The sequence below is a fragment of the Amblyomma mixtum genome, chromosome 3 (genome assembly GCF_055824585.1).
Source record: "Amblyomma mixtum isolate Tamu chromosome 3, ASM5582458v1, whole genome shotgun sequence".
Lineage (NCBI taxonomy): Eukaryota > Metazoa > Arthropoda > Arachnida > Ixodida > Ixodidae > Amblyomma > Amblyomma mixtum.
The window spans coordinates 161,800,782-161,816,653 of NC_143014.1; the positions used below are offsets into that span (position 1 = coordinate 161,800,782).

The window sequence follows — 15,872 nt, forward strand, 5'->3', positions numbered from 1 at the left end:
AAAGTGCATTAAAACGCCTTGAAGGGTAATGTAGATGAGAGCGCAAGCGCTGCCAAGGCCATCTCGTCGCAGGTATGCTTCGTCGTCTGTTTACGACGGTGCAAAGTAAGTTCGCATGGCGAGTGGCAGTCCGGCTCAGCAGACGGTAGCCACAGTGCTGTGCTCTTCGGCAGCCGGTAATGCCGCCGACAAGATTCGTTGGCCAAGGCAAACTGGTCGCGATGTCCGCGGACACGCCACTCTTCTTCGCAACTCGAAAACCAGGCAAGGTGAGTGGGATCCATGGCGTCTAGTATCAATTTCGTAGCCCGTCGCCCGTGCGAATCGCTTCAGCGCATTCCGTTGTTCGACTAAGCGTAGTAAATTGTGGCGACGTCACGATGACGTAGCAGGAAGGCAGATCCGTGTCGTCACGCTGCCGTCACCGCGGCTCGAGCCAATCAGCGAAGAGCGAATGCGACATGTCGCAAAAGGCGACACCGGGAGAATACCACCCCTGGTGTCTCCAAAACTTTCTTTGTTGACCAGTACAGCTCAACTTAAGGTTTGCCAACAATACCCTCCAATATTATTAGTGCAAAACAACACCATCACCTCATCGCTGTCTACTGGTTTCCATGCAGAACCCCGAGCATTACAATATGCTACCACGTAGTGGTTCATCTCCGTCAGGATTAAGTCAGTGATGCCCCAGTCAAAACTATACGGAACCAGCCGAGAATATCATTCTCATCAGGGGGCTGCCGCGAGATTCCAGGCAGCGAAGAAAAGGGAAAGCGCGGAGGTGCAGGTGGTGGGTTACAGGTATTCACACGCTGACACAGACAAGCACTACTTAGCGCGTCACCATTTTTGTCGTCACCGTTGCCCTCGTCGTGATCTGAAGCAATACGCAGCTCAAACACAATCCGAGTGACTGTCAGATACAAATTTCATGTCGTCAGCAGCCCCGCTCTCTGTACTACTCCAAGAAGCACCTCTTTTTATAAGTTGCTCCCCAGTTATCCTCTGAAAGAGGCGGGTATTGGCTTATTAAGGGGAGACGCGGGTCTTGAAATGAAAATTTGAGTTGCCTTGCGGCCTCGAGGACCTCTGGGGCGCCCTTTACAGCTGTGGCCAGCGGTCCCGGCTGTTCCTGCGGCCACCGCTGCCAATTCCTGTGGCCAGTCGGCAGTTTCTTCAGCTTGGGACTTGTCTACCCATTGCCCTGCTGTGGTCAGCCGCAGCGCCTGCCCTCGTCGGGAAACACTCGGTTTGCCCAGCCTGCTGCACTGGGAGACTCAGGTGGGCCGTTCCATCGCCCTTCAGCGCGCGTTCGCGGTCCTCGCCGGCTCCCTTTTCTGGGGTGCTGGCCTTTTTCGGCCGCGTTTTCGCGACACTGGGTCTCTCAGCCTCGCGCTGAGGCTTAGCCCTAGCAAGGCCTAGCTAGGCCCCCGGTGCTCGCAATACTCCATCATGTTTTTTTTTTTTTTAGAATAAAGAGGACACTCCGTGTGTCGATGGAACTGTACAACCAGGCCTGGGGTGTGGCCTGATCTTGGTGACCAGAACCGACAACGCAATTCCTCATCACAGCAGGATTTGGCCACCCTGGTGTAGTACTTGGCCACAACCTTCTATGAACAACCCAATTAACCCTCAGCCCTCAGTGGCTGCGGAGCAATTGACCAAGGCGGCGGTCAAACCTGTGACGCAGCGGAGTGTGTCAAGAATCACTGGCTCCGGACAGGCTGCCATTGGAAATTGAACCTAGCAACATTTAATATAAGAACCTTATCCAGTGAGGCAAGCTTAGCAGTGCTGCTGGAGGAATTACCGGGTATATATGCAATATTTTTCCATGACATATAGAAACTATGAGAACAAATTATGGACAGCAAATGTTATCCTATCAACTTCCAAAACACCTCACTATACTGCAAAACAACAACGTTGATTTAAGTACCATATCTTTTAAGGCCATTTTTGTACATTATGTCAAATCAGGTTTATAATTTTTTTTTCTCTTCTTTACTCCTTTTTTTTCTTGGTTTTATTAATTGTGCACCTATTCCTGCTTTCTTTTCTCATAATGTTATTTTTGTATAAACATGTAACGTCTTTGTGAACTTCACAAGTGCCGTGCCAGGAAATAACTCTGTGAAGAAAAAAACCCTGCTTGACGATATCTGTGTACCAAGGATCGAGGGCCTGTCAAGCTTTGCGGCTTTTTCCCTCGACTCCTTTTCATACCTGTAGGCATGAATAAAGATTATTATTATTATTATTATTATTAAATGGGATGTCATAGGGCTTAGTGAGGTTAGGAGGACCGATGAGGCGTATACAGTACTAAAGGGAGGGCATGTATTATGCTATCGTGGATTAGCAGATAGACGAGAACTAGGTGTGAGATTCCTGATCAATCAGGATATAGCTGGCAACATAGAGGAGTTTTATAGTATTAACGAGAGGGTGGCAGCTATCGTTATCAGGCTTAATAAGACGTACAAGCTGAAGGTGGTGCAGGCCTACGCGCCTGCATCAAGCCATGATGACCAGATAGTTGAAAGCTTCTATGAGGATGTGGAATCGGCAACGACCAAAGTAAAATCACAGTACACGGTACTGATGGGCGACTTCAATGCGAAGGTAGGCAAGAAGCAAGCTGGAGACCAGGAGGTAGGTGACTATGGCATAGGTTCTAGGAGTAGCAGGGGAGAGTTATTAGTAGAGTTCGCAGATAGAAATAATTTACGTATCATGAATACCTTCCTTCACAAACGAGCCAACAGGAAGTGGACGTAGAAGAGCCCCAATGGTGAGACTAAAAATAAAATAGACTTCATACTATCTGCTCTACCCTGGTAACGTGCTGGATGTGGTGGTCCTTGGAAAGGTCCATTGCAGCGACCACACAATGGTAAGGTCTCGTATTAGCTTAGATCTGAAAAGGGAACGGAGGAAATTAGTGAAGTGGAAGTCTATTAACGAGTTAGCATTAAGAGGGAAAGTAAAGGAATTCAGGATTTTGCTGCAGAAAAGATTTTCCGCTTTAACTGAAGAAGACGACCGTAATGTTGAAACAATGAATGATCATCTCACAGCTATCATTAGGGAGTGCGCCGTAGAAGTAGGCGCGGTAGGAAGGTTCGACAGAATACCAAAAAGCTATCTCAGGAGACTAAAGATCTGATGAAGAAACGCCAAAGCATGAGGACGTCTAACTCCACAGACAGAATAGAACTAGTAGAGTTGTCGAAGTTAATAAATTAGCGCAAGGTAGCCGACATCAGGAAGTTGAACATGGAGAAAATCGAGCATGCTCTAAAGAGTGGAGGTAGCCTAAAAGAAGTGAAGAGAAAACTAGGCATAGGTAAAAACCAGATATATGCGTTTAATATGCAAAGAGGGCAATGACATTGGCAATATGCATAAGATAGTTCAACTAGCCGAAGTGTTCTACACAAATAAGATAGCTAAGATAGTTAAAGTAGCCGAAGAGTTTTACACAAATCTATACAGTAGCGACTGCAATCAGAATGTTACTGAGAGAGGCAGCACGGCATATGAATGGGACATCCCACCAGTAACGAAGGAGGAAGTAAAGAAAGCCTTAGGAGCAATGCAAAGGGGGAAAGCAGCTGGTGAGGATCAGATAACCGCAGATTTGTTGAAGGATGGAGGAGAGATTGTGCTCGAAAAACTAGCCACCCTGTATACGCAATGCCTTGTGACCTGGAGCGTACCTAGAGCTTGGAAAAACGCTAACATTATCTTAATTCATAAGAAAGGAGACAACTCTTTCGCTACCGCGGAAACATGCACAATTTGGAGTGTACTGAATGAAAAATGTTTTTCACAAGAACTAATACACCCAGCACATATTGCAATGCATGAAATTGTAGCTTAAATGATACAAACAGAAGAGTTGTTTGTGCAAAAGTAAATGAACATTTATTTGTGAAATTCGCTAAAAACACAAAAAAAGTATATAGCAAAAACAAAAATTACCGGCTGCACTAAGCTCGAACTTGATTAGAGGAAAACTGGAATATACAAACTGTTGCACATGTTTATAGCTGTCATTATTCACAGTTTCAGCTATGAGAAAAATTTACTGCACTTTCCATGGCTTGTCAAGTTAGGGGTCATGACTGTGGTGCCACTGTGAAGAGCAATCAGGGGTGAAGACGTGAAGCAGAGGTAGACTGACAAGTGCTTCACATAAGGTTTTATCTTTGTTCCTCCCTTGTTTTCTGATAGCCGAGCTTGCAGTTTCTTCTTTTTTTCATTCCTTTCGGTTGGTGTTTAATGGATTCTATGGGAGGATGGGGGCGTGGACTTCTTTTCCCTCATCATACCCGAAGATTTCTTGAATGAGCTGCTCCCTGAAAGCCAGCTGATAAAATTTGGCATTTTAGGCAAGCTCTAAAAAACATCAGGATCGATGAAACAAGTTTTATCGATGTGGTTCAAAAGCCAGGACACTTTCCAAGTCTTGCCAATAGAAGCTGCCGCCACTGAATCATCCGGGTCCGTTACGTGCAAAAAAAAACAAAACAAAAAAAAGCGAAAAACCAATTTTGAGAAATGACTTTTGATGGCAGAGGGCCAGAATAGATTATTCTGGTATTTCAGTAGAGATACAGTCGTGGCAGGTCAACAATTCAAATGTATATGATGATTCCAATGAACATCAGAATATCCAACAGATTCACGTCTTCCCATGAGCCGTCACGCCGAATTTGCTGAAAATCTTCATCCATGCATACTTATTAGTGTTTCCGCACACGGTCTTCATCATTTCTGCCGTGAAGAGCATCAAAAAAAAAGTCGAGAAGTCGAGCGAATCTCCGAGCGTCGCTCCGCAGGGATGTGCAGATATGGACACCTAGCTGTTGTCTTGGTTGAAAAACGCGACGCGACCTTGAGCATTTGGCAAACTGTCTTCGCCATACGTTGTCAAGACCCTGAAGCACAAAAATAAACCACTGTCATCAATTACAAACCGTATGCACCACAGAAAACACACAGCGAACGAAAACCGAACTTACACGCAAGTACGCGCTGACGTTCCAGGCTCCCGAGACGAAGTCTCGCTGTCGAAACTGAAATCCGACGTTTGTACATTGTTGCCCGACTAATAACCGCTGCTTTCGTTGCAAAAAACAGAACCGAAACCGGCCGATGTGCTCGGTGTCAGCTTTCGCTTTCGAGGAGCGCGCGGCGACGCGGACGCCATTTTCTCCGGCTGACGCTGCTGCGGCCGTTCAGTTTTATTTTTCACGGCGCCCCCTCATGTCAAAACACTGAAACCAAGCTGCAATCGAAAGAGTAGTTGTTGTGCTCACTAACCAGATGGCGTAGCACGTCCACGACGCTCCAAAATGAGCTTTTTTGCGCGGGCGATTTGAATCGATCATATGCAAACGATGGCCTATGGCGCGGTAGCGAAAGAGTTAAGGACTTGGAAGAATTACAGACCGATCAGCTTATTGTCTCTTGCCTACAAGGTATTTACTAAGGTAATCGCTAATAGGGTCAGGACAACCTTAGACTTCAATCAACCGAATGACCAGGCAGGCTTTCGTAAAGGATACTCGACAATAGACCATACTCACGCTATCAATCAGGTGATAGAGAAATGCGCAGAATATAACCAGCCCCTATATATAGTGTTCATTGATTACGAGAAAGCGTTCGACTCAGTAGAAACCTCAGCAGTCATGCAGGCAATGCAAGATCAGGGTGTAGAAGAGTGTTATGTGAAAATATTGGAAGATATTTATAACGATTGCACAGTTACCATAGTTCTCCATAAAGTCAGCAATAAAATTCCGATAAAGAAAGGTGTCAGGTAGGGAGACACGATCTCACTTATGCTATACACCACCTGTTTACAGGAGGTATTCCGGGGCCTGCAATGGGAACAGTTGGGGATAAGAGTTAATGAAGCATACCTAAGTAATCTGCGATTCGCTGATGACATTGCCTTGCTAAGTCACTCAGGACATGAACTGCAAAGAATGATCAATAAGTTAGACAGGCAGAGCAGAACAGTGGGGCTAAAAATTAACATGCAGAAAACCAAAGTAATGTTCAGCAGTCTAACAAGGGAACAGCAGATCGCAGTTGGTAGCGAGGAGCTGGAAGTAGTAAGAGAATATGTCTACTTAGGGCAGGTAGTGACTGCAGATCCGGATCATGAGAGGGAAATAACTAGAAGAATAAGAATGGGGTGGAGCGCATATGGCAAGTTCTCTCAAATCATGAATGGTAGCTTACCAATATCCCTGAAGAGAAAAGTATACAACAGCTGTATCCTACCGGTACTCACCTATGGGGCAGAAACGTGGAGGCTAACAAAGAGGGTTCAGCTTAAGTTAAGAACAACGCAGCGAGCTATGGAAAGGAAAATGATAGGTGTAACGTTAAGAGATCGGAAGAGGGCGGAGTGGGTGAGGGAACAAACGCGGGTTAATGACATCTTAGTTGAAATCAAGAGGAAGAAATGGGCTTGGGCAGGGCATGTAACATTCACATTCAAGGTAGCGTTTTTCTTTTCCTGACAGCAATACAGATGGTGCGCTTATGCATTCTTCCTGGAGCCTTGCTATCATATGTGCTTCTATGATTTCCCTTGTCAACGAATCGCGGTTCCTACCTATCACAACGCACTCGTTGTACAATGGTTCGCAGGCATCGTTGTCATCTTCGTCATCAGCATCATCACTTTTGCAATTTCTGCAGTGTTTCGGTATGTGGCCTATGATAGGTCCACGTGCGACATTATAATCATGCTCCTTTAATCTTTCATTGATACATCGGCCGGTTTGGCCGATGTATTGCTTCCCACAAGATAACGGCAAAGAATAGATGACTTCCTCCTGGCAGGGGACAAATTGTTTTGCGTGCCTTTTCAAGCAACCCCATGGATTCCTGTTTGCCAAATTTACTTTCCTCACCAGGCTAGACAATCGGATGGGTGCCGAAAACACAACGTCGACCCCCACATGCTTCCCAATTCTCTTCAGGTTGTGCGAGACCTGATGTAGATATGGCACAACGGCGACTTTTTTCTTTTTCTCCTTTTCAGTTTTGCTGTTTGCATCGCACCTGAACTTTTTCTGCAGTTTTTCTGCAATGGAGACCAAGACTTCTGAAGGGTAACCGGCCTGTGTCAAACGATCTACTTGGTTGTGGAAACTTTGCTCCAACCTGTGCTCGCATGTTTTCTTTACAACATTGTCAAAAACCGAATGCACAATTGCTCTTTTCACGAGCTTCGAATGGGCTGATGTATATGGCAGGATGGGTTTTTGACCACGGGGCTCAAAAGCCCAACATACATGGGATGAAGTGAACTGAAGTGAAAGATCTAAAAACCTGATGGAATCATTAAGAGGTACTTCGTGCGTTAAAATCATGGGGTTCAAGCACTCAGAGAAGACTGAAGAAACATGAAGGAGCTGTTGCTCGAATTCGAGGTTGTCACACTCTAAAAACACGAAATAGTCGTCTACAAATCTAAAAATGCCACAAACACAGGACCCTTTCAATCGCTCATTCAATCTTCAGGGGTGGAAGCAGGCTCCAGCTTTTGGAGCAGCCATGGGAGCAGCAAAACTCTTATTTTGGAGCAGCTTTGGAGCAGCAAAGGTCCCATTTTGGCGCAGCTTTGGAGCAGCAAAAGCCCAATTTTGGAGCAGGTTTGGAGCAATTTGTAAACGATTTCGGAGCACTTTTGGCGCAGACTGGCAACATTTAAATGTGGCTGAGAGCAATTTTCTTTGCAACTTGTCCAAAAACTTCATAAATATTGATTACGGATCCCACAGGCCAGAATTAATTAAAAGGACAGCAATTGCTCTGAAGATATTTGCTAGGGTTCATGAAAAAAAAAAAGACAAGTGCAGCTACTACAAACAGTAGTTGCAGTACATTAGCTGTTATTAATTTCAGTCCAGAAAAACAAGGAAACAACATAATGCGGACAGTTTTATTTGTATTAAACAAACCCAGAGCACCTCACTGCAAAAACACCACATATATGACTATGACACTAGTGGTAAAACATTAGCTGAGACAATTAAGGTAAACTGTTTTAGACTGGTTTACTGCGCGACGTATAAGAGAAAACAAGTGAAAAATGGATCACAGGTGGTAATTGGCTTGCAGTAAATATAATGAGTAGAAGCAAAGTGGACTAGAACTAGCTACTGCCATATTAAAAACATTAAAAACAAAACCAGCAATAAGTGTCAGTTCGCTCACCACAGAAACAAGTATACAAAAAGGTTTGATACGAAAATTTGTCCCACTCAGTCCACTTAATTGCATCATTTCAGTGAGAACTATAAAGAAAAAGAAACTGCACTGTTCGCCCGATTCTGTAACAACACTGCGCCGAGGATTCGAGAGACAGGACTTGCTTGGTAAACTTTAAAGCCTTTCAGTTCTGCATAACTTCTTGATAGCCACAACCAAACCGTCAAAAGAGTGCAGCAGAATCTCGAATATATTATGTCAGGACCGAAAAAAAAAAGAATCAATACCCGCCAACCGGTGGATTTTAAAATTCGTAAAATTGCCGCAGCCAAACGAACAAGGAGGGGGCCTACTTGCCCTATTTACTTGCATAACTTGCGCCATCGCGTAAATGCGCACCTAGAATTTATTACCCAAACATATATGAAAAAAAAAAAAAATGCACCAGCGTGCACGCGGGTGCACGCAAGGCAGGCTGTAGAAGATCGGCGCGAACGCGTTGCCGTGTATGGCTGTGGAAGCTAGTGCGAGCAGCGTGGGGACGCCGGCCGCGCCGCTATGTAGATGAAACCACGTAATTGGCCAAGCCAAGCCAAAGTATTGTCATAACTGCTGCGTGCGAGGTGCAAGCACGACGGGTAGTGCCCATTCCCTGGCAGCTCCACGTGTAAGAAGTTCGTAATTCGTTTGTTAAATTAGCTCCGGTAAAGAAAATTATATTCGCGCGCCATTTACCCGGCCCACTCACGCTGGCGGTTGCTTTCCAGGACAAGGTGTCTGGAATCCTAAAAACCGAACCGCTGGCGGTTCAGTTTGCCGCTAGTCAGCCAGGCCTATCATGAGGACGCCGTTTTAGCGCCATTTATCTCCACTGGCTCCTGACTGCTGGCACTGCGATTGTATTGTTGCACGCTTATTGCTTAGAGCTGCGCATGCGGCGTCATACCATCCCAACAGGACGGGGGTTGCGTCAACTTTTTCTTTTTTTTTTACCAGCGAGGGGTGCGAGTGGGCGGTCGACGTATGCGGGACAATGTAAGTCATATATGCGCATTATGACCTTCATGAAGTTTTTTTAGTACATGTTCGCGAAATCATCTCTCTTTTTGGAGCCCCAAATTACAGAAGAAAGTGCACAAATTATGCGAGTGAACCTGGTCTCTCGTTGTCCGCACAATGAATACAGCTTGCTATGTCAGGTAAGTTCACAATACCGGCTGCGCTCAAGTTATATTACCAGATAATAGTTAAAAGTACTTATTTTTGCTCATGCGTGTTCAAGACTTTCGCGACAGCCGCAACAACCAACACGAGCGAATCCAACGTCGATGCGAATGCGGTTGCGTCCGTTTCGTAACGAGCGCCATTGTTGCCCAGCCGAATATAACACTCGGCTAAATTTGGCTCTGTGTACTTGCAATGGGCGTAAATTGCTGTTTGGGCACAGCTTGGCGCAGGAGATCAAATTGGCACAGTATGGCGCAATTGGCGCAGCACTTCCACCCCTGATCTTTGGTCGCGCAAAGCCAGGAACATGTCGCTAAGAATGGGCGCAAGGCATGAACCAATACAGATTCCATCTTTCTGAATAAATACATCACCATTCCACTCAGCAAAGGTAGATTCTAGGTAACAAGATAACAATTCGAGAAAGCTACCGGTGGAAATCCAGCACTCATTCTGGAATGAAATGCCCCCAAAGTGGTCAATGAAGCGGCTAACAGAAGACATAATTTCAGCCTAAGGAATAGTATAGTAACGATCTTTAAGATCAATTGAAAAACCCCGAAATTTTTTATTGTAATTGCATTTTAGAAACGCTGTTACTTCGTCTGAACCTTTCACTCTAAAAGGTTCGTCAAATGTTAAAACCTTCAGTTTTTCTTGCAAAAATTTTGCGACATGCTTCTGCCATGTACCAGTTTCAGAAATTATCACACGAAATGGCCACTCCGGCTTGTGGGTTTTCGCTGTAAAAAACATCTGCAGGCAAACGTTATGGCTACTATCTATCGCACTTGCTAGCTTGGTCAAATTTAGCCTATTCAGAAGTATTTTTGCCTTAGTCTTCACCTTAGCCACTGAAACATTGTTGCATTTCTCAAACACGGCATTAACAGCTTCTGATGCTTTCGACACATACGCGTTCTTGTCAAGAACAACAAAGCCACCATCTTTATCAGCTGGTAACAATGAATACGAGTTATCTTTAAGCCACCTAACGGTCTTCTGCAAAGGTAGCTTCTTCCCGGAACGCCTGTACCTGGTTAGTACGTCAACACCTTCAGATAACAGCGCTCCACCTCAGTTTTGTCGGCCTGCCTAGAGACTTGCCTCACCATGGCCAGGAGCTCCGCTCTGGATTTCTTTGGCTCGACGGCAAACTTGGGTCCCAGGCTCAGGACTTGCTTGACGTTTCCAGGAAAAGAAATGTCCTCCACTGTGTGGATTTGTTGTCCAGTTGGTGGACTCTTCCTCGGCAGAAGCGCACGATGTCTGGGAAGAATTTGGTGCCACAGGAACTCTGTGGTGCGGTCTATGCACGGTGACACCTGATGCCATTGTTTCCATGGGTGGACCGGTCCCGAAGAGACTTGCACACGAAGCTTGATGTGCTTCCTGTACACACGCACCTGCCGCTGCCATTCCGCTCGCAGTTACTTGCATATCCTTTTAGCGTGTCCGCCCGAGAGCTGAACGCCACCCAGTAGGGTGAAGACTTCCGGCGGAAGGATCTTCTTGCGGACGCAAAAACCGAACGTTCTCGCTATGCACGACACTGCGGCGACGACTGGCACGAACTGAAGGAAATCAAAGTCACATGATGATGATGATGATGATGATGATGATGATATCTTAGTGAATTTCGGTGGACATATGTGTTTCTTCTTCCTGTTTTAAAAAATATAATTCGTTTCAGTATATCTCAATTAGTTTTCATAATATGCGAAAATAACTGAAGCCTATTCTTACAGGTCATTAAGACACTTTCAATTGAAATGGAGCCGTAGCCAAAGAACTGCCTCGCAGAGCTATGCTAATTATATTGTTTTTGAGGTACGTCATCATATAAAAATGTTCAATTATGTCCAAGCACCATAATTATGAAATATAGGTAGGTGACATTATGGTTCACAAAATTTGAGATGTCCAACTCAACCAAAAAAAATAGCATAGCTCTACAGTTTAGTTCTTCGTGAATTCAACGGTATAAGATTAATTGAAACTGCACCATAATAACATAATAAAAACTTCCGTAAGGCTAGTCATTTTGGCAAAAAACACGCAGCTGCGAAGTCGCAATTAAGTGCGCGCACCAGCCATTCGGAGGTCGTTGTAGCCTTGAAAAATAGCAGAATGCGGATTTTCCAAAAAAACTTCAAAACACTGAGTAATACCAGATTATGGGGAAGGGGTCAAATTTTAAAACAAAACCAAGAAGGTGGCCATCGGGGACGCGGTCGTGGTAAGTGGCGGGCGCGAAGTACTGGCGCATTTTGCTCTGAAAAAAGGACGGAAAAACTTTATTGTACTCTAGTGTTTTTTCTGCGGTTTTGGGGCATTTTCCCACTCTACAAAAGGTGCGAAATATATAATTTTATATTATAGCAATTGGAGGTCGAATCAGGTCTTGAGAAACTTTTTAGGCAGGTACTGTTAGCTTGCGTTGGTACAGAAATGCGCACCATCTATCGCCAAGCGGAGGAAGCAAGAGCAAGCGCTCTCGCCCTGGCATCGTCTCCACGGGGAGGCGCGAGACCCGAGGGGAGGGAGCGAGCAGAGCGTTCAAGCCATGACAACGCACTTGTCGAGACAGTCATGTAATCTAGTTAATCCTTCATTAAATGTTGTTTGCAGAATTGGTCGTGTCAATCATGTGCACCGAGGCTGACATGGCGACGAGGATCCATTAATACGAAGTCAACGCGGACAGGCAACCGGAAAATACCGTAACTCAACGGCTGATATGGCAACGCCACGTGCTGTATGACCATGAAGACGCAGCGAGTTCAGATGGACTGAGGACAAAGCTGAACGAGGTCAATGACACGGGAAGAAATCGTATCGGAAAGTTACCGGCTTCCACGGTGTCAGCGAACGACGTCCCACTCCCGACAACAAAGCGTGATGCGCGTTACGAGCAAACAACTGGCATGGCTAAACAAGGCGAAGCGAAGCACTCAAAATTCAACGACGAGTACGAGAGTGAAGAAGACCTACACCGGGGTCCACAACCAAACATGCTTTTCGGCGAAACGTCCGCGACCATACCACGACCACGACCAACAGAGCTAACGATGCTCGCGACGACAATGCAAATGATGGCATGACTACTGGAACGACAAATTGGATCAACTGGAAATCCGATTAACGCGGCAGACAGCGACGACACCACACGACGGGTCAATGAAAGCACTGTGATCCAAGTCACGACAATGCCCGATCTCACGGCAAGTTTCCCGACGTTCTCCGGGACGGACAGCGAAAGCCTAAACGAATGGATCACTTCTGTGGAGAGCATGCGCGAAAGATGTTCATGGAGCGAGATGGCTATGCTCAATGCTGCAATCTCCAGGCTTCGCGGCTGCGCGTCAGCTTGGCATCGCACGGACGGCATAAGCCTGAAGGAATGGACAACCTGGATAACAGCACTGCGAAAAGAATTCGATAAACAGCCACTGTTCTGCGAGTGGGTCGAAAACGTCAACGCACGACGACAGAAGGAAGACGAAGCTCTTACTGACTACATGTACAGCCGACTGCTACGCATAAAACACGGCAAGTATGCTCTCAGCGATGACAACATCGTGGATTGGTTAATTCAAGGTGTACGATCAGAAAACGCAAGACCCATGCTAGCGGCCTTCCATGATCTGAGAAAAGGCAGCGTGTCGGAATTCATCAACTACGCCCGACAATTCGACAGGCGCATGACTACGACGAAAAGCGACGGCACTAGTGCGAAGCCATTCCCACGGAACGAACCGCTAAGGAATGCAGCAGTGAAAGACCATCACGGACCAGGCAAGCACACGCGACTTCCAGCAGACACCTGCACTCGCTGCCTGCAAAGGGGGCACCGCGCCCGGGATTGCTCGAGGCCCGACACACGCTCCGAGGAGAAGGCAGCCACCGCACAAAGGAAGGAAGAAAAAGCGGCTCAGGAGAAACGAACCAACTGCATCCTGGCAGCATGCTACGAGGAGAACATAATCCTTGTACCGACGAAAATCAATGGCATAGAGACGATGGCCTTATGGGACACGGGATCAACTACATCACTATTGTCATTCACGTTCGCACAGGAACACAACTTCGATATCGTGAGACACGGACTGTGTACTGAAAGGCCCGTTCGGTGATTCAGCAGTACCTGTTGGAGCTACACAAGGGCATATCACTATCGGGGATGCAAGCGCTACCGTGGATGTGAAAGTGGTCAAAGACTTGCCATATGAAGTCGTCATAGGTACAGGCTGGCGAGAGTGCATCATGTTCGACTACATCCAACGATACACAGATGGAACTCATACGATCGAGTGGATAGCGAAGAACGGCACACAACAAAGACGACGAACAGAAGTCTACCGCCAAGGCGTGCTGCAACAACCGCAGTGCAACGATCACAACAGGGCAACCACAACTGCAGTGTGTGGAACTGCCATCAAGAACAACTTTGACAAACGAGTCCCAAACTTTCTTCACTGGATGAAGTACAACAGGAGATCTCTCAAATGCAACCGAGAGACTTTACCGCCGAGGAAACAGAACAGCTGAAGTCAGTGCTTATCAAGAACGTTGAAGTCTTTACAAACCACGCAGAGCACACAATTGACCTCAACGACAACAAACCAGTCTGTATGCAGCCTTATACGACGAGTGACAAAAACAGAAAATTCATAAGGCAAGAAACAGAACTGGCTGAAAAAGGGCATCATCCGCAAGTCCAAGTCTGCATATGCCTCGCCTGTGATTGTTGTCGACCAGCCACTGCACGAATCGACACCAAAAAAGATGTGCGTCGACTACCATTTCATCAATGAGAAGACTATCAAACGGGCTTACCCTATGCCAAGAATCGACACACTACTCCGCAAGGTGCCAGGATCGCGACTGTTTTAGAAACTTGATGTGAAGAAAGCGTTCCTGAACGTCCCAATATGCGAAGAGGACATCGAGAAAGCGGCCTTCATGACCGAAGACGGACACTATGAGCCAACACGCTTGATTTTCGGCTTATGCACAGCACCGGCAACTATGCAAAGCATCATGGACGAAGGGCTTCAACCGCTCATCGACAGCGGACACATCATTGTGTATATGGATGACATATGCATCTTCACTAACGACGTCGAAGAGCACATCCAAACAGTGAACCATGTTTTGAAGTGACTCAGAGACCTCAACCTACGAGCGGACTTTAGAAAGTGTACTTTCGCAGTCGACTCTGTTAGCTTCTTGGGCTACGTCATTTCGAGAAACGGAGTAGATTTAGACCCACGACGCACAAGTGACATAAAGGACTTTGGGCAACCGCATTCGAAAACGGAAGTGCGATCATTCCTAGGGCTGACGTCTCACTACAGGAAGTACATCAAAGATTACGCGAAAATAGCTCAACCATTAACCCAACTTACGAAGAAGGATGCACTACTGACGTGGACTTCTGAATGCCAAACAGCCATGGATACGCTGAAACATCAACTGACAGAGGCACCGATATTAGCCAACTTCGACCCAGCACTTCCAACGCAAGTTCACGCTAATGCCTCATACACTGCGTTCGACGCTGTCCTTTCACAGAAACACGGGGACGAAGTATGCGTAGTGGAATATGCGAGTAAGAAAGTGCCCGACTCGGACAGGCACAAGCACTCGACAGATTTGGAGGCAATCGCAATGCACTAGGCTGTGACAGACAGGTTCCACCCCTACCTGCAAGGCTTGCAACATTTCGAAGTCTACACCGACAACTGGGCGGTGGCGCACATCATGTCCAAGAAAAATCCGCAGCGGTGATTCGCCCGCATCGTGCTCGACTTGATGTCGTACAAATTCACGATCCGGCATACATCAAGCAAGACGAACGTCATCGCTGATGCACTATCAAGAGTCCCACAAAGGACACACAACGTTTTTGTCCTCAAAGCTGAAGACAAAGAAAGGACCCAAAGAAAGCGCAAAGAAAGGACCCTTCACTTGCCCTGGTCATTGACCAAGCACAGAAAAACGGAACGAAAGCAACACCGTACAGGCTCGTGCACGACAGGCTTGTACATGTGTCCATTGACAGAGAACGAGAGAAATAGCATATTGTGGTACCAGAAAGCCTGAAGCAGTCTGTTCTCACGTCATACCACGACGAGGACGGGCACGGCGATGGTACTAGGACGCTTGCGAAAAACCGGCAAAGGTACCTGTGGCAGAACATGAGCCGAGATGTGGATAACTACGTACGCGGATGTCAAGCGTGTCAATGGTACAACGCAAGTGCAGGCGAGCAACACGGCTTGCTCAACCCACGCATGCAAAACCAAGCACCAATCGATACCATTGCCATGGACCACGTTGGACCAATCTACACCGAGGACACCAACAAGTACTTTATAACGGCAGTTGAC

At 46.5% G+C, this 15,872-nt stretch overlaps 2 protein-coding genes across 10 annotated transcripts in view; one reads left to right on the forward strand and one right to left on the reverse strand.

Annotated features, from left to right (window-relative positions):
• Window positions 1–15,872, reverse strand: part of vir (VIR_N domain-containing protein) — a 234,002-nt gene that overhangs the window by 72,075 nt on the left and 146,055 nt on the right. The gene's annotated exons all lie outside the window — the stretch shown is intronic.
• LOC149352543 (uncharacterized) lies at window positions 95–15,434 on the forward strand. 3 transcript variants are annotated; one of them, XM_089581729.1, is made up of 3 exons: window positions 95–1,593; window positions 1,643–1,819; window positions 12,109–15,434. In XM_089581729.1, the coding sequence occupies exon 3, from the start codon at window positions 12,687–12,689 to the stop codon at window positions 13,611–13,613; it is 927 nt and encodes a 308-aa protein (XP_089437855.1). In that variant the 5' UTR covers window positions 95–1,593; window positions 1,643–1,819; window positions 12,109–12,686; the 3' UTR covers window positions 13,614–15,434. The 3 variants fall into 3 exon arrangements, with proteins under 3 accessions (XP_089437855.1, XP_089437854.1, XP_089437856.1); XM_089581728.1 differs by having other exon boundaries at window positions 95–1,819; XM_089581730.1 differs by lacking the exon at window positions 1,643–1,819 and having other exon boundaries at window positions 95–1,284.